Here is a 20,052-nt window from a genome sequence, read left to right on the forward strand (position 1 = left end):
ATAATTGTGCGAAGAATCTTTTTATCCTTCATGTTCAATGGAGCCTATGATTTGCTCTGCAGTCACATGCTTTATATTGAAATAATTCTGTTCCCAGAGGATTTTAAAACTAACAACATTGAACTCGGTTAAGTACCTTATCTAGAAACAAAAGTGTGAAGTTAAAAATCCACCTTATTTTTAATGATTCCTGACATAATTTCACGGAGCGGATTCAGGTCACATATGGGAGAATATGTAATGGTGATTATTTGTGAAAAGATGTTTAATTCAAAAATGTGACAGTCAGTTTACTCTGGAACAGCTTGTATATAAAGAAATACAGCACATGTCTGTTCAGTGACGATATTTTGTTAGTTAATAGAATAGCCCAGTTTAAATTTCACAGAATGGAAAGAAAAGGATGACACCCTGCTCTGAAATGTTTGTCCCTCCTGAAGAGCCGAATTCAGAAGAGAGGGTAGAGATTTCTTTTCTTTTTCTCTCTCTACCTGACAACAGGGCAAGCACCCCTACACAGTGCCTAAAATTTTATCTGAAATGCTGACGGTGATATTTCAGATTCATTCCACCTGACCCCCTGGCTGTGCCTTGCTGCTTCAGATAGTTCATAAGGAGGAAACAGGCGAGTTACATTTTTCTTACTTTGAATCAGTGAGTTAATTTTAATCAGAATGTGTAAGAATTATAGTGTATGTGCTAGGGATTAAAGATCAGCTATTATCAACTGGCAATCTATAAACCACCAGCCACTAGCTCACATTGCACTTTGACCTTATCTTTATATGTAACAGGAAAGCGCTGTTCCTAGCCCAGACAGGAGGGGACCACTGCCACTGCAGGAGCAGCTGGGTAGAAGACACAGAAAGTGCTTATTACAGATACACAGAGATGGAGATGATATTTCATAGAAATAAAGAAGAACATCCAGAGCCCTTAAAAGCTGAGGTGAAAGGTAAGTGAAAGAAAATCTGTTCTAATACGTGTGGTTACTTTGGTGTTTTCGAATATGTAAACACTGAAACACTTGTTCACCCAAAACAGCACCGGAAAGGGAAACTGAGAAAGCGAGAAACGTGAAGTGAATTTTGTTTAAAGGACTGAGCTCAGACAATATTTGTGCCCTGACTGTGGGATTTTTCTCACTTTATGGGTATCTCTGTGTACTTTTGCAAAACATCTGTTTGAACAGGATTCGCTGAAGTCCGCGGTGAGCAACAAAGTCCCAGGATTTAATCTGGTGACACCCCGTCCGCCATGGCGCTACTCAAACTTTCGGTTTCTCTCTGTAACCCTTCCCTACCCTTCCTCTGTCTGCTCACACTCTGCCTTGCTGCCTGGAGAGGCTCACTAAAATTGTGACTCTTTGACAACAGTATTTCTAAACAGAAAAGCAGCAGTAATGGACGCCACTGTGTACTGTTAAAAAGAGGGTTCAGAAGTTAATCCAGTAAAAACTGCGGAGTATCCTTCAGAGAGATAGTTGAAAGTGGCTCTCCAGGGACAAATGCTTGATAAATCTATTATTTTTACTGCTTTTTTTTACTTTACAGAAGAGTTTTTTCCTACAGCTACAGGAGAGGTTTGTTGATGAGAACCCCTATTTAGTAAATATATGCTGCATTTTTTGTAATACGTAGTCCAAGAAATGGTAGGTGTCTAATACCAATTTTAAAGTCACTTCCCCAGTACGACACTTAAAAAGATGACAAATAAAACTTGCGTGACTTCGTTGTTGTTCAGTTTGGTGGCTGAATTGGAAAAGATGTTGTTTCAAGTCAGACAAAGTCCTTTGTTATAATTTGCAGTGAATTTATGCCTTTCAATTTTATTTTGCTCAAGACAAAAACTTATTGAAACATTTGAAGTTGTTTGCAAACAAACCATTTATCAGACTTGATCTGCATGTTTAAGTAAATAAAATTATCTATACAAAGTATTCCTTTATTGGTAATGATGATTCAGTATTTACCAATTATGAAAACTAAAGAGAAAACTACACCTTGACCTCTTTAAATATTTTGCTAGCCCTGAACTCTGACAATATTCTGGCACCTTGTTACTCAATACGTACACTGTAAATATGAGCCCATAAATCTAATGTCAACTGTAATTTAACCCATGCTCTCCAAACACTGTACAGACATGTGATTGTACGAGACTCCGTTGCTATGATAATAAATTTCCAAATATTTGGAGATTTTACTGTGTCACTATTGTGTCCTCACATGGTACAGAAAAGTATCATTATTTCCACTTCAGATAAAAAGTCTGAGGCAAAAAAGATGCAAGGTCCATATTTTTAAAGCTATTTAAGCATGTTAGGATGCTGATTGGTACCCGGTGTGATTTACAGAAATTCATAATTCCCAATAAGATGAATTTTCATCTGAAAACCTCACTAGATGACCCTTTGCTCCATGCTTTTCATACTGGAATATGCCAGAAATGACACTGAATTACACCCAAAGTTTCAGAAGCTGCATCATATACACAGTGCCTTAAAAAGATCACCTTTTTTCCCTGTTTATGCCTTCCAGTGAAATTCTTTTATTGGCTTGTCCTGTATTTTTAATTTTTGAACAATAATTTTTGAGCATCATTAATCTGATAATACAGGAATAATTTCTGAACAAAGTTTTTAGCCCTAGCAGCTGCAAGATATTCTCTGAATTGCAGAAATACGTGTTTTTCTTGAATGATGGGCCCCAAAGCGGAAGGCAGTTGTACTGTGTCAAAAACCCACAAGACCTCACATGGAGAAGTATTACATTTTCGCTGTGAGGAGAGAAGGACTGGCTGCAACAAGACCGCATGCAGTCAGCCTCAACTCCCTGTTAGCAAAAGGTTTATTGGGGCATGACCAGCCGCTTATGCTCATTACGCAGATTTACAATCATAAACAGCATTGGCAGGAGGGTAGGAGCACAAAAAACTTCACTCGCTACACTGCAGTTGTCCCTAGTAGTGGAAAATAGCAGAGCCTACAGTCTTCTATTGCCAAATAACAGAAAACTGTAGAAAGGCAAGTGGCAAGAAGAGAAACACTTGCATTTTAGGCACATGAGCAGACTAAACTTGTTCAGCAGTTAATGTTCACTAGTCAGCCAAACAAAAATTACGTATTTATTTTGAATATGTACTTTCTTAAGATCACAGTCCTGTTCTCTCTGTAGGATTCTTTTCTTCTGCTAGCTAGTTATTTCCTCACTGTCTTCTCACCAACTATTTTCAGTTACTTAAGTTTTGTGCAATTAAAGGTTAAACCGTGTTCACCTTATATAAAAAAGCACTGTAATTATTGCATTGGAACTTACTTCTTGTATTAGAAAGGCAAGTAAGGTTTGGTTTTCAAGGCTCTTCCATAATAATAATGATAATTATAATGATGATGATGATGATGACGACGAAGTCCATCCATTGTGTTAGCAATTTTTTATCTATCATCTTCCTCGTGTATTCCAGAACCGTAACCCTAATGCAGTTGTGTGAGAATTGTGGCATACAATATTAGTTGGTTAGCCTGACTGAGAACGTATTTTAGATAAAGCTGACATTTAATCTGTATCCTTCCTTTGCATTTAGGGTGGGTTTTCCTTGTGCCCTTAATGTCATTTGTTTGAAGAAGTGGCAAACGTCCTTGTCTCCCTTACCTAAAAAAGTAAAAATTCAGGAAATTTTAGGAAGTGGCCAAAGTCCCTTTAGGATCTCAGAAGATCTTATAGCAAAACAATTGTTATCTCTCTGCGACTGACAAAATTGAATATTTCCATGGGAGGACATCTCTATCTGTTCTAAAGGGAGTATTAATGGGAAAGTGTGTCCACATATTCAACATGAGGTCACAAACTGATAAGGAGAATTAAAAGTTCTGAATAGCTTTTTATGCAGAGACAATGTTCAGTGCGGGAATTGTGTAGAAAAGTAGTATGTGATCTTAAATATTCCCTCAGGAGACACACACACAAAGAAGTAAGTGAAGCTTTTAGTTTAATATCTGATATGCTTTTGTTCAGCTCTTTAACCCTAGTGACATTCTTTAATTGTTGTTACTCTGTGTGTCAAATGGTAGGTAATGTATTCCTTGCAGGGATTTGATGAGGAACATTTCCTATTCACACCTCAACGGTATTTATATATTTTCAGTATAACATTCCTACCCTTTATTTGTGTTCAAAGCACCAACATTCTGACTAGTGTCACAAAAGCACTCCCAAAATCACTCTACATTATGTTGTGTAATTTAATTAATGAAACTTTTACTGGAATTCATTTAGCCTGAAGTTTAAATTATGTTCTGAAGGCCAATTCAAGTCACATAACCTATAAAATATGTTTATTTCTGACAAGCTCTAGCTTTTCCTGGCATGAGTAAAAGGGTTTAAATGTATCACTTTAAAATCTGAGTGTGGGAAAGAAAGGTACAACTTTATTTAATTCCTGATATTTAGCAAATTACATTCCACCAATCTCATTTTGTAGTAGTCTTATCTAGCAATATTCATGCAGAATATTACTAGTGCCACATTTTTAAGCAGGTCATATTTTTGTTAGCCAAAACTCCAGTATAATTATATGCTGTTACAAATCTTGACTTACACCCATAGTCTCTCTGCCTTTATGAAGCCTATGCCCTAAGGAAAATAGTCCCGTACGTGCCGCTCACCTAAATGAATGGATGCTGGTATCTCCGTTTTGTTTCTAGGTCAGTTGCCCACTTGGTTGCAAGGGATACTTCTCCGAAATGGCCCAGGGATTCACACAATAGGGGACACTAAGTATAACCACTGGTTTGATGGCTTGGCTCTGCTGCATAGCTTTACATTTAAAAATGGTAAGTTGTTGCATGTCAGATTAAAAAAAGCCTAAGAACCTGAATCTTGGTTGCTAATTGTATTTTGAGTTTGATTTTTTGAGAATGTTGCAGGTTTTGCCTGCACAGCAGCATGTGTGGTGAGGTGGTAACAGCTTTGGAGAAAGTCTCTCCGAATGCACGCTCACACCTCACTCTCCACAGCAGCAGGAGGAGGATCTCTGCAGGGCTGTTAGCAGAGATAGATTTTGTTGTCCTTTTTTTCTGGAGTGCCAAAGTTCAATATCCTCTGTGCTGCAGGACAGCCTGCAGCCACCTCTGAGCAGGTCACGGCAGGGCAGCCTTTGCCGTCCACCCAGAGCAAGAAAACCTCTATTGTTTCAAACTGGATCAACCAAAAGTACTGTAATATCCAGAAGTTTTTCTGTTGTGGATGAACAAGCTAGTTCCAGGGAAGACTAACATTCCCCTTTTGGGAATATCAAAAGGGAATATCCTATCAGCTATAACAGCTGCCAGGAGAGAAACTGGGCCACTGTGTCACTTCAGCTGTCAAACCTCACTTACGTATACTCGACACCCCTACAAGCAGTCCTCTGACTTGTCATCCGTCTGGAGGGAAAAGAGGCAGCTCCCCTATCCAAAACATTTTCTTGTTTTCAGTTAAAGCACTGTTTATCAGTTCAGCTGTTTCACAGTGTGAGGCAGGATGTTTTACACCTAGATTCTTGCTGCAAAAAATACGTATCTGTAAAAGAACTGGGTTCTACTCCTGTCATCCTCCATTCATAGTGTTTACTTTGCAGGTTCCGTTTCTGTGATTGGAAGCACTTAATGCAACTGCAGGAACTCCTCGCCTGTCCAGCTCTACATCCTTAACAAAATAACCTATAAAGAAATGACCAGTATTTTTTAAGCTGCCAGTATATTTTACTCACCTAAAGCAAACAGAGCTCAGTTCAAGTATACTAGTCCATTAAATTGTTTAAGATAGACATTGATTCCTTCAAGCAATTTGTTACTCTCTCATAACTAAATTTTGCCAATACAGGACATTTATCACCACCCACACATTGATGTGTAGTTAATCATTTTTACACAGATCGGTTTTGTTTACTGGAATACTTTATCCAAATCCCTCCTTTCCTCTCCCTAGTCCCCCAGAATTGTCCAAACGTGTTGGGAGTCAAGGAAGCTAGATGAATCATAACCAGCCTCAGCAGCCACAAGAACAGTCCCAGGTTCCTTAGAAAGCTGAAAAAGCCTTCCAAAATAGAGAGTAAGGGGCATTGTCAGTTTTACTGCAAACTTTTCTTAGCTAAAGTACAGCTGCTTGAGAAACTCTTTCTCTGACTTTACCTATGCTAATTTTCTAAAGAACTCAGTATGAAATGTGATTGAAACCCGTTTGGCCTTTGTCAGGTGAAGTTTACTACAGAAGTAAGTATCTCCGAAGTGACACATACAACTGCAATATAGAAGCAAATCGAATCGTGGTGTCTGAGTTTGGAACTATGGCTTATCCAGATCCATGCAAAAACATATTTGCCAAGTAAGCAATGCTTTTTTTCCAATAAGATTCTTCTATCTACATCTCTCTCCAGCGCCGGTGTCTTTCTGTTTACCTTTGACAGATATTTACAAATAGGAAATTTATTTTGTAAATTTACAGCTTCCAAATACTGACAAGGCCAAGAGATACATCCAGCACCATACACTCCATGGGTCATCCTAAGGCAAATATTTTAATTTAATTTTAGCAGCAATATTGGCTGTTTTATTCACTATTGCAAGTAGATGTTGTTGTAATTTTGAAAAAACAAGATTTTTCAAGTGATTCACAAAAGTTTATAAAAATGATACCCTGTAATGGGAGAAGCAGTAAGAAAAGAAAAGATTAAGAGATGGGGAATGAATTTATGAAAAGTTCATTCAATGAAAAGAAGAAAAGCATCAATAACTGAAAAAAAAAGAATCAGAAGAACTTCTGGATTAAAGACCATTTTTACCAAAAAAAAGAGAAAGTGATGAAAAATTTCAATTGTTTCTTGAGCCACGTGCAGTGCTTTGAAGAACTGCACCCATAGGCCTGAGCCTATGTTCAAAATCAGAACCACTTGGGATCATTGCAATAGCTGCTTTCATACCATTAGAAAGGATGACAGGCTGTATATTAGAGGCAAGGTGTACGTTGTCATGTTGTCAACTATCTTGTAAAATTGGCTGTGGATGTTCCCTGACAAATGCGAGTAGCTTACTCATCTCTTTGCTGGCTGAACTACCTCTAATGACCTTGAATTTGACGTTTGGTAAGACCACGTGCATGGATAGTTATTGCAAAATAGTTGATATATTGTAAGTTGTTACCCTGAGATAAGATGCTTTTCTTCCTTCTTCCAGCAGTAATAGGGTAACGCTGACATTTTGAGATGAAAAGGGATATAAGCAACTTTGTCTTGGTTTCAAGTGAATATGATAAAATCCTACAGTGATAAGGAAAACTGTCAAGCCCATATGTGAAGTTGGATCTTCTTTGAAATCATAACTGTGATACAGGATAACACCGAGAACAAATATATTCCATCAGGGAGTATATGAATATATCTATTTTAAGAAGGCGCACTATGAAAAAGCTATCAGCTTTTAGGTAGAATCTGTTAGGCCAAATTCTCACAAGGTATACACAGGAGAGCGTGTGGGAGCTTCTAGAAGAGGGCACAGCTGGGGAGAACCAGACCCAGCTCTGTGACCCTGCTGCTGTGCGCAGCCCACGCTGCTCGGGTGACTTCTGCTTGGCACGGGTAAAAGCTAGTACAGCTGCTCTAATGAACTGATACGAAATTTCCCTCTCTGCAGGGCATTCTCGTATTTGTCTCACACCATTCCTGAGTTCACGGACAACTGCCTGATCAACATTATGAGAACTGGGGATGATTTTTATGCTACCAGTGAGACTAACTTCATCAGGAAAATTAATCCGCAGACTCTGGAGACATTAGAAAAGGTATACATGACTGTCTGTCATTCTGGTTCCTCATCTGCTAACGAATAAAGTTTCAGGCTGACTCATAAGGATCCTTTAACACAAAACTGGGAAGATTATACTTTTCTTCTGCTGCTATTCCCTTACTTTTGAAATCATAGCTAAGCAAAATTGTGAAGATACCACATCTTTTAAGAACTCATGAGTTCAAAATGAAATGCCAGGTAGTTTGAGAAAAGCTGGGCTTTGGGCAATTTCAGTTGCACATAATCTAGCAAGGATGCAGGAATAATACCACATAAGCTTATGATGTGGTTGTTTGGGATGATTTCCATTATTATGTATCCATAATTATCAAGTGATTTACATAATTAACAAGTCAGTAGGTCAGTTACATGACTACTTTTCAAGTACCTTATGCAAGATATTACTTAATTACTAAAATGAAATCTTGACATATTGAAATATGCAGTAAGTTTTTTCTAGCATGCAGTACAGTTTGAATACAGTTTCCAAGCTTTAAATCAAATAGAAATCTTTTTGCTCCAAAGATTGCTAGACTCATAGCCCTATTAAATAAACTGGTGTCAGGATGAAAAGGGCATTTGCAGAATAACTCCTTGAGCCAATCCTCCCGTTGTCTTTTGTGGCTGCAAGGGAGAGGTGAACATAATTCAGATTCTGTAGGTTGTTTTAGCCTTCATTTAGGAAATCATCTGAGTAGCTACATAAGTCATTTGTCTTAATTGTTTAAATTTCAAGGCCTTTTGAAAATGGGGTACCAATAAAAGGCTGCCCGTGCTAAAAATCTGGTGGATTTGTGGGGTTAATTGAGATCAATTTTAATTCTCTTACACATCTCTAAAATCTCCTATTGTATCATTTTCCAGGTTGACTACAGCAAATATGTGGCTGTAAATATAGCAACTTCTCACCCGCACTATGACAGTGCTGGAAATGTTCTCAACATGGGTACTTCAATAGTTGATAAAGGGAAGACAAAATACATTCTATTTAAGATTCCTCCCTCTGTGTCAGGTAAGATATGTCTTCTATCAGTATTTTCTAGAAACTTGTTAGCAATTTATTTTCTTCTGAGGTTAAGGGGTGGTGATAAAGCTCTTCTAGAAACCGATGGCGTTCATTTTCCTAATTTAAACTTACTGTGAACTTAATATTAACAGCTTAGCCTGTCTGGGCATGTGCTATTACAAAGATTCATCATGAATACTGTGTAAACAGGGTATTTCAGTATGAAGAAAATTGCTTGTAGAAGAATTCTACTTTGACTATTACTAGAGTGAACTTAGTCTTTTAGAAGAATTTCCATTCCCTGTATGGTGATGTGTAGAGGGAAAACAATTTTATCTATAGGGCAGTATATATAATTTGGAGTTGTAAACTTTAATTTTCTTCACAAATGAAAATGCTGTTAAAATGCTGATACTGTGATTATAGGGAAGCATAATACCAAATAATACCTAATATAGAGTTAATTCCTCTCTAACTTGGACTGCACTAGGCTTTGCTGAAATGCCATCCTTTGTTCACAGACCAAATTACTTGCTCTTTTTCCTTCAAGACAAGCCTTTTTGTGTGAGTTGTTCTTTAAAATCAGCTTCTAACGTGATGTCTGTCCTCTTGGGTTGAACATTCAAGAGGCCTTCCACAGCTGAAAGAGAAGTTTGTAACTTCTAGCTGGGGCTCAAGCAAAGTCAGTATAGATTAAACAGGAACATCCCCTCAGAAGCTCAAAAACATGGGTGCATTTGAACCCCCTTGTAAAGCTGCCTTGTAAAACAGCTTTCTCCTCACTGCTGGAGCCTCTGAAGACAGTAACTGGTGGAATCAAATACTAAGATGAGGGGGCTCTGTCTAAATGGATCCAGCATTGTGATAATACTGTGTTGCTTGACTCATATGCAAACTTCTACGTTAATTCTGCTGGAGGAAATGAACCGCTTTCTTAACAGGAGAATGCAAATAAAACTGAGAGGAACCTGTTCTTTCATACTTCGTACATGGGAGGAATCCAAGCACAAGATTGGATTGGAATTTATTATAAATATAATTGTATTTTTTATCATTTATGTTCAGAAAAAGAAAAGAAGAACTCTTGTTTTAAAAATGTGGAAGTGATGTGCTCCATCCCTTCTCGCTCCCTGCTCCACCCAAGCTACTACCATAGCTTTGGAATCACGGAAAATTACATTGTCTTCATAGAGCAGCCATTCAAACTGGATATTGTCAAAATGGCAACTGCTTACATCCGAGGTGTGAACTGGGCGTCCTGCCTTGCCTATCATAAGGAAGAGAAGGTATTTTTCCTAATGCTGAGTAATGGAGTCAGCCAGGCCAGTAACCTCTTCCACACTGTTCTGTTTTTCGTCTGGTTCATTAATTTCAGTAAGCCCTCATTTTTCTTCAACCCCTGACTTTCGTGTTGCACATTTTTTTTAGAAGTTGTATTTTTTTAATGCTAACTCCTATATCCAGAAATTTCACAAATAAATATCTGATGATGAAGTGCTTGAGAAAGAGGATAGTCTGGCATTGTTAGAAATACCGTGTGCCAGCTGAGAAGTTCAAAACCGCAGTAGCATCCCAGACACATACACACAGTTGCTCCTGGTCCAAACAAAATACTATATATTGTGGCTGAGATCTGCTGTAGATCCATTGCATGCTGTGGAGCCAGACTGGTGGAAAAGCCTGCATCCAACAAAAGGAGAGTCTTTCACTGTGGCAACTGAGGAAAAAAGTTGTTTTCTGAGGACCTTATTTCCACGTGCTCTGGCCATCAATAAGTGTGACATGCTGGGGTAGAGGGCACCAGCACAGAGCACTACGGAGAGACTTGGACTAAGGCAGATTTAATTAACTTTAAAATAGAGCAGGGGATTTTCAAGGTTTTACGGGAAAGCTTCAATCCTCAGCAATCAGTAATTTGCAAAAGTAAAATGAGTTTAAAGCATTTCTACCCTCATTTTACTCCTGCATTTTTTGGTCTTCAGCTTGGAACCTCTTGTCTCCTGGCAGCAAATCCTGAATTCTTAATATGCTTCAGTAGAAACAGACAATACACTAGAATGTTGATTGCTACAATTAAATGCTGATCATTAACACTTTTAAATAATGTTTTCTATCTTTCAGACTTGGTTTCACTTCGTTGACAAGAAGACTAAAAAAGAAGTATCCACCAAGTTCTATACCGATGCTATGGTGCTTTTTCACCATATAAATGCTTATGAAGAGGATGGACACATTATTTTTGATATTATTGCCTATACAGACAACAGCTTATATGATATGTTCTATTTGAAAAACCTGACTAAAGACTTTGAAGAGAAAAACAAGCTTACCTCCATACCAACCTGCAAGCGATTTGTTGTTCCTCTGCAGTATGACAAGGTAGAAAGAAAAAGACCTTTTTGATCTCTTTCTGATTCTGATCAGGAATTTAGAATACATCAGTGTGAATAATGGGTGAATTGTTGGCTTCCAGCCCTTATGTGCAAATTTCTGATTCTTTAAAAATAACAGATACACAAAGTGTGCAGCGGTTTTGTTTTGTGTATGTATTGTGAGAAATGGCAATGAGCAGCTGGACGTACAATTACATGGATCTAGGTTCTAATACTATCCTTTATGGAGAACAGGGCTATTGAGCGTACATAATTTCTTTACCAGTGAGATTATTTGTGAGATGCTATCAAATATGAGCAGATACATGAACTTGGTTGTTGACTGGAAGGGATGAATGAGGTTTTGCACAATCCATTTCTTCCACTTTACTGGAAGCCTATATATAATATATGCATGGTCCCAACTGTTGCAAGAATATTTCATTTAAGTGTGAGATTTACCAGGAAGAGGAAAGATTTTATCTTTCAGTTTAATTTAAAACATCATTTTACATCATTGTTAGCAAGGAAGATTTTATACTGCCCAGAAACTTGGGCAAGTTTGTGCCTGATACATTTGGAATGGGTAATACTTTTTCTTTCTACATCCTAGAATCTTGCTGCTTTGTTCATCTCTCAAAAACAGTTAAGCAGCAATGACAAAGGATGTGTTGGATCACACTGGCTATCCAAACTACCCTGCAATCTTAAGAATTCAGCAATAGCATATTAAAAACAAGAGTGCATTACACCTATTTTTGCACTTGATTCATAGCAGGTGCAAAAACCTAACCTTGGTGATTTTTAGTGTGAATTTGATACCTAATTCCTTGAAACCCATCTTCATTAATTAAATTCACAAACTATGTAATCCATTTATTGTGCTTCTGGAACATAGCCTTGTCTATCTAAACCTTTCTAAAGGCTCGGTGTGATTCAAAATGATTACTCTATGATGTACTAAAATCCTCTGAGTATAACATGACTTCCAATGAAAAGGTCAGAATCTAATGTTGCAAGGATAGTAAGAAGGAATTTCTTCGTGAAGATGGATTATTTGCTTAATCTCCAAATTGTTTATATTAATATCAAACCTGATGAAAGATATAAATTAGAAGCATGTTCTTAGAGACACGTTACTTTTTCAGCAAATGTCTCTTTCAGGATGCCGAAGTAGGTTCTAATTTGGTCACACTTCCATCTACTGCAAGTGCTGTAAAAGAGAAGGATGGCAGCATCTATTGCCAACCTGAGATACTATGTGAAGGTGAGACACATCCATTATACAAATCTCAAATCTGTTCTCTTACACGCACATAAGCGCATTCTAATAATGTCCAATAATTCATATATGTAAGATTCATGTTCATATATGTAAGATCTTTATAAAGGTAAGAGAAATGAAACTTTTAATTAATATGTTTAGTAGAGATATTGACAAAGTCTTTCTCTTCTTTACTTCCCTCCTCTGGGTCTATCCAGTAATATATGACCCTGAATGTCTCAGATACATATTTATCAAGAGTGAAATCCTTTAAATATCTGAAGTTCCATCAGTGTTATATTCATATAGGATCCCAAGTCTGATCTTACAACTATTAATATAGCGTGCAAATCTGCCTGTTACAAGAGTTAAGTTTAGTTAAATAGGTCTGTTATAGCTTCAGTTATTGCTGTATTTTATGAAGGTTGCCTTTGAAAGTAGATTTTTAACATTTTTTCAGGGTGTAATAACAGGAATACGTTAAGAGGCATGTATTTACCTAAAGTGAAAATAATTTCTTAGAATGGTAGCCTGCAATTATATCTCAGATGTTCACATCTCATGTATTTATGAAAAAAAAAACAACCAAAAAAACCCCAAACCCTCATAAGTTCCAGTATAATGAATCCCTAACAATGAAAAATTGTCATTTTTGAACTAACAACACTGGTTTAATTATGTTGTGTTAATGTCCCTCTTCAGCTTTTTAGAAATTAAAACATACAAAACCTATGCAACCTGTTTTAAAGACTGTCAAGGTTTTCCACAGAGCAAAACTTCCTGAAGACGGGCATATGTAAATGTACATTTTAGTTATTTTTCTTCTCTTGTTACTAAGTCTTGAACTTTATTTTACCCAGGGATAGAACTGCCTCGCATCAACTACGACTATAACGGCAAAAAATACAAGTACGTCTTTGCAACGGAAGTGCAGTGGAGTCCAATTCCTACAAAGGTATAACTAACATTTACAGAGTCAGGAATTGTATTTATAGGACACAAATCAAATTTAAGCAGTTGTAAGTAAACCGTAGTTTTCTAGTTTGGCCCAAAATACAGCCTAATATGCATTCATACATACAAATTCAAAGCATGTGGTCCTGAGCCCAGAAAGTGTATTTATTTTTTTTTAAACGTCAAGTTAAAGCTTCCAAATGCTGACACTACAGTTGGGTACTATGTTCATAAACATCAGCACTTGAAAGCAGGGAGATGAAATGTTGGACATGTATTGTCAGCTTACTTGCATGATTGAAACAGCCACTGGGCCAAATTATGGAAACAATGTATCTTCATATTAAGATGAAAAGTACTAATCGTTGAAGGTAAGAGTGTTGTACAGAGAAACTCACTCTTTATAATTCTTGTTCTGTGACTATAAGGCAAAGCAAATTGAGTTGCTGTTGGTTCTTGTATATAATTACCACAACTGATTACAAAATAAAGCTGAATTTCTGCATGATGCAAGAAAATTTATTGCAGCATATCTGACAGTAGCTCAAACAAATCTGCAAGTTTGTGATTCCCAGTGTAGATAATCCTTGCTTGACTTAAATGTAATAAAAATGCTGATTGATAGAAGATTTTTTGTTTCACATCAACTGCTCTTTGATGAATGCAGGCACAACAACAACCATATATAAGCCTTAGGTAAAGTCTGTCAGCGAAATTGCTGTCATCTTGGTTAGAAGGAAGAATTTTTCCAAATTCTTGCTCCAGTAATCTGAATGCTTTCATTTTTGTATAAACATATTTTTTAACTAAAAGTCAAAAGGGAAAAGAATATAACTGCATCTGTATGGGTAGAGAAAAGGCTATAATAGAATCAAACTGAAAATGCCAGGCATCGCCACTGGTGTGTGGTTTGGTCAGGCACTGGACCCATTAATGAGATGAAAATCTATACTGTTCCTTCAGTTAATACCAGTATCTGTGTGGAATACTTGACCCACTGGTTTAACCTTTGCACATCACTATTAATAGCCTTTGTTCTGGCAAATATACCCTACTTAACAATAGAAGGCCTTGAGAAATATTGAGGTCACAATAAAAGGAAAATAATTCACCGGATTAGAAAATGGAAGGTTTAAATCCTGTTTCCTGCTTTACTACAGAATCGCCATGATTTGGTGCAAGTCACTTAAATGTTCTGGGCCTAGGACTCTTCCTCTATATAGTGAGGTATTATTTATAGTGAGGGTTCTCTCACGATCTGTTAGTATTTGTAAAGTACTTGAAGATCATAAATGAAAGATACAATTGGATTCTAATGAAACAAAATTAAAAGAACATTGTGTGATTATGCAGCCACTAAATATGACTCCAGAGTTTAACATTTTCCAGGTGTGTAATCCTTCTTGTGATGACGCATGCTTTGTTGCTCTTTAACTCTGTAACTCTTAGCATTGGTCCCCCATGCCAGCAGCCTGTTCATGTTGTACCTTTGGAATAAACCACTGTCTGGGTGACTGACATTTTTCTTTTCTGGTCACAACAATTTAGATTGCAAAATTTAATGTCCAGACAAAGGAAATGCTCCGCTGGGGAGAGGACCGCTGCTGGCCATCTGAGCCCATTTTCGTTCCCAGCCCTGATGCAAGAGAAGAGGATGATGGTAAAATAACAACAACAGTTTGAATGCTGGGGTTACATGAGTTTTGCATTAAATCTTATAAGTTTCATTGTTTTTAGTCAAGAAAGCTGGGCTGATGCTTCCGCTGTGAGATTAAAATTAGCACCAGCCATTTTACTCCTGCAGACAAAAAACCAAAGCAACAATAGACCAAAATCAGCTTGCGTGATGTCCCAAGGTAGGCACAAACGATGAAACCAATGCTTAGGACTTTCCAGAGAGCCAAGCTACTCAGAGCTGGATTTATCAATAGTCTGGAGCAGCTGAAGCTGTGGGAAGTCAGTGTTGTTACAGATGAGAACATGAAGTGTTACTGCAAGTATCCATGTAATCTCAATCCAGTTCTGTTCTCGGGTGACTCCTTGCAAAGGCAAATGGCAAATAACTGAAAGGATGAGTCCCCAAACTAGCAGGCACACTATTTAGTGTTGTTTGCTTTTCTCCTTCCCAATGAACTGCAGGCAGAGCAGAAAAAAACATCGAAGAGAAGCATTTGTTAGTCCTTCAGCACTCTCAGTGCTTCTTGATCTAGTAAACACTTTTTCATTTGTGTCCTGAAATTCTGAGGAAACAAGAATTGTTTCCTGACAGTGTTATCTTTTCTGCTTGGTGTAACTAGTATGTGCTTCTAATTCTTCATTTGTATGCTACAGGCATTGTTTTGACCTGTGTTGTGATGGCTGATCCAAAGGAAGCACCCTTCCTACTTGTCTTGGATGCTAAAACATTCAAAGAATTGGGCCGAGCCATAGTAGATGTAGAAATGCATCTGGACCTGCATGGAACGTTTATACCAGAGAAAGACTTGAAGTTTGACACAGAGTAAAATTCTATTTATCCTATTACACAGACTGAGACAACCTTCTACTGAACGGGGGATAGCATTCAGCAACAATCTTATCTTGTGACAAGAAATGACTCTTCAATAATAATATATAAACTCTTATAAGAGATAACAATAGCTTTTATTACAAATAATTATATGCACAACTGCTACATAGCTATTCCAAAACAAGAATGATCGATACTAAGTGCTAATGTTGTATACAACTCGTGGGGCAGGGAATAGGAGACAAAGGTAATAAGAAATGTTTTATTTGAGTAGAGTATAGCTTTCTCAGCAAATGAAGTACTGTATTCATAGGGTGATGTATGGCATGAGTCACATATGTCTGCAGCTCATGTAACTTTCATGAACTGTTTCAAGACTGCACCTCACGATTAAGTTGTCTCCTGCCAGCAAAGCTCATGTTAAACTATTTGCTATGATAATAGTAATTCATGGCAATGCATTCTCTCGGTGCTTGATTCCATAAACTCCACTATAACCAAAGTATTACATTGAGGTGCTACAACTTTCTAATTTAGAACCTAAAAACCGCCTGCTTTGCTAATAATTTCATGGTATATTTTTCCCTTTCATGTTGACAAAACCAAATAACTTGAAATAGAATATATGGTTTTATGTAGCATTCAATTATACTTTAGTGCTATTCAATCTTAAGCACTTTGTATTTAAATCAGTTTTCCTTGAGGAGAGTATCTGACATGACATTTCATGTAATTGGATGATTACATTGTGTAAAAGATAAACAGAAATGTAGTATTTATTCGTATTGCTGTTAGTCTCTGTTAATAACAGTATGCACATGACTGAGGGGCAGTGTATTTCTAGCAGAACTCGGATACACATGTTCGACAAATTGTTTAGGTGACAGAGTGAAAGACCTAATTTAGAGCTTATCTGAACAGTAGCTGAAACTACAAGCTACTGTTGCTATAGCTAAGCATTTGCTTTATTGTCTGCTTAGGAGCATCCATGGCCTGACGTGGGTTTGTCATTACCTGTGACAGATGCTTCCTAATGAAAGTACACAACTCCCATTCAGAGTCACAATTAAAAAGCACATTTCAACATAGAGTTTAGATGCCAAGTATACCGTGACTGTTTTTTGTTATAGGAATGGCATTTCCTAATCCCCTGAGTGTATTTGTTTTGTGATTTGGGGCATTGATTTTTATTTAAATGAGAGCTTTTTTTAAAAAAAAATGTATTTTCCTATTGTAGATACCTTTAGTGTTGGAGGCATCTTTACTGATGGAGAAAACTAGGTATACATCCATCCATTTTAGGCATTGATCTGGTCTGTACGTATCACCACACTACTCGGGTATCTCTCACTCTTTTATATACGCACTCTACACTGTCTCTGCTGCTCACTGTGTTTTACAGGTAGGAAACAGAATGAAATCATTGTCATTTACTGTCTCCCCATCACATGAGAATCTGGGCTTTGGTGGCTTGTCTGTGGTTCTGTAAGATATTTATGGCAGAGCAGGAACTGAATCTTGTTTGCTCTGTAACAACTATACCTCCCTTTGTCTGCTTAAGTCTTTGCAGTTTGTAAGTATAAAGAACATACAGGCTATTTTTTAATGCAAAAGAAAGTCACTGTGGTCAGATCTAGAGTTAAAATAGGCAGGTTTGGGCATGCAAATGTTTATATATTCCATAAAATGGAAATAAACAGTAAGGTGTGTCTGCAGAAATAGTCTCCTTTAGTGTTTTCAAGGCATATTACCACTACTATTTAAGAGAACTTTATTTTCTAAAGAAGAAACTTAATTCCATTTTTGTAAGTGATATGGAACCAGTACTGGAATGGAAGACTGATGTTGGCAAAGGACACCAGCTGTGGGGTTGTTTCTTTTAATCTGAAAAAGTTTGGATTTAACAAATTTCCACAAATATATCTGGTATTATAAGGTGGTAATGAATCAGAAGCCTAACCATTATTATAGATCTCTTTTTAAGAGTTCGTCTCCAGAATTTGTGCTGTAGAACTCATAGTGTTATGTTTTCAGATGATCATGAGTTTAGGTATCGGAGTTACTTGACTTCTGAGGAGCTAAGTCTTACTGGCAGAGATGACATGATAGGGGAATATTAATCATAAAGACAAATCAGATTTGTTATCTGCGGGCTAAGAAAGCAGATGTGTTATTTATGTTCATGCAAAAATACTGCAGAAAATAAAAGAACTTGTATTAGGTGTGACTTTTTAAACGAAGCGTGCTGTGTTCACATGGTCAGTATTACACAGGATTTGATTAGCATCAAGTGTGTAGTCAACTTGAAGAGAAAAACAGTGATGTAAACCTGGATTTGCCAATCCCAGTATCCTCCTGTGGCAGAGAAAATATGGATAAAACCATATGGCTAATCACAAATTTGTTCAAGGATGTTTTTAGCAGTTGCAATAGTAATCTGATGAAACATTTCCCCTGAATATGGTAATACACCGTATCATTGCTAGGCTGACAATAGCATATATGCTTTGCCAAGTGGCTGCAAGGCTTGCGTGGTTCTTTTGTTGTGGTAACATGGCACATGGCAATGAGTCTGTCATTTGCTTTGCTTCTCTGACATCCTTTGCTACGAATGAAATCTTGAGGGACAGAAAGGTTTGATTCTTTTTTTGCACCAATTTAAGTCATAAATTAGTCCAGTAAAACTGGTGGAGTTATTGTAATGGCATAAAAAAGAATCTAGATTCAGTGACTGCAAATAAAAATAGCAAGGATAGATATCTTCATTAAAGGAAAAAAACACAGTTGAGCAAGAGAATCGGGCCGTGGGTATGCATACATGTAATTACTTCAAAGATGTTACAAATGGCCCTGTAGTTGGTAGAGTGGTTTGGTTTGGTGGTGTTTGTGTTTTGGTGTTTTGTTTTTTTTATCAACTGGTTTCATTAAATGCAACAAATAACAAAGCATAATAATTAATTTGTTCTCTGGAAGTGGATATTATCTGTTACGCCTTGTCCCATTGCCCCACATATGCTGGAGGAGGAAGCAGAAACACTGTTTACTAGGATGAGTTAAAAACCAGAAATACGACTCTGTTTTCCTGCATAACAATCTATGCAGGAGGCACGGACACAAACCAGTGTTTTTAAATAACCAGGCCACTCAATGACAGCTTTCGCAATAATTTAAACCACTGTTGCCTTGGGTATGCAATTACCAAAGTATTAATAACAAGCAAAATACATCTTGCACCGGCAGTGCAAGGTGCAGAGTGCGCTCTGCTTTCATTACCCTCAAAGAGACCTGCGGATGTGTCCTCTGGATCCCTTCTGCTCTTCCTCATTCTACACTTGACATCCTGGATAATTATACCCAAGCCAGAAGTAAGTGGCCTTCTAATATTTTTAAATGGGTATGTTATAACAACAAGTGATGCAAAGTTGCTGGTGTTTCATGCAGATTAGTATGTTTTTAGGCCTTCTGTCATACCAGGATGTGAAACACATCCTCTGCTGTTTCTAAAACTCTTGTTCAAAGCTGCCACACAAGCCCCGAGCACGCTGCTCCTCTCTGCCACCCCTCCCCAGTCAGAAAGCTCCTGAGCAAGGGTTCAGCTGTAAACACTGGCTTAAATGGGGTATTCACACTCTTTGCGAGCAGGCACTTGTTTGGACTGCCGGGGTCTGCGTGTGCAGATGTCCCAGATGAAATCTCCATCTGGAGGACAAACCAGCATTGTGTCTAGCTGGGGAAGAACAATGCTGCCTTTGTAAAGTCATTCATTTCTCTCTCCTATGGGGGCATTTCCTTTTATTCTTTTTCCCAGTGGTAAAATGACTTGGTGACACCATCAAACTGGATTAGGATGAATTATAAAATAAAATTTTAAGTTGTCCACATTTCAAAGATAAGCATTTTTGACATCACTGATATAAAGAAATGCATATAATAAAAGCATGTGACCCACCACTGCTTTACTAGGTCAGGCCCCCTGAAAATGTAATTCTCCCAATGGAGGGGCAGAAAGCACGACCTCCTCGTCGGCTTCTCACAGCCTCGGAAATCGAAGTCTGCCTTTGACTCTCCGAGCAGGGGCCCCTGGGAGCTGCTGTTTGTGCCCCCCCGGCAGCGTTGACTGAAATG

The 20,052-nt window shown here is 37.6% G+C and overlaps 1 protein-coding gene across 1 annotated transcript; it reads left to right on the plus strand.

Moving 5' to 3' along the window:
• Nucleotides 1-816: 816 nt before the first annotated feature.
• Nucleotides 817-18,885, plus strand: BCO1 (beta-carotene oxygenase 1). The gene is made up of 11 exons (XM_063334688.1): nt 817-955; nt 4,706-4,834; nt 6,236-6,365; nt 7,670-7,817; nt 8,687-8,834; nt 9,894-10,114; nt 10,950-11,207; nt 12,365-12,467; nt 13,325-13,419; nt 14,967-15,078; nt 15,750-18,885. Exons 1-11 carry the CDS (start codon nt 892-894, stop codon nt 15,920-15,922), a joined length of 1,581 nt encoding a protein of 526 aa, XP_063190758.1. The 5' UTR covers nt 817-891; the 3' UTR covers nt 15,923-18,885.
• Nucleotides 18,886-20,052: the final 1,167 nt, after the last annotated feature.

Source organism: Chroicocephalus ridibundus, chromosome 4 (genome assembly GCF_963924245.1).
Source record: "Chroicocephalus ridibundus chromosome 4, bChrRid1.1, whole genome shotgun sequence".
Taxonomy (NCBI): Eukaryota; Metazoa; Chordata; class Aves; order Charadriiformes; family Laridae; genus Chroicocephalus; species Chroicocephalus ridibundus.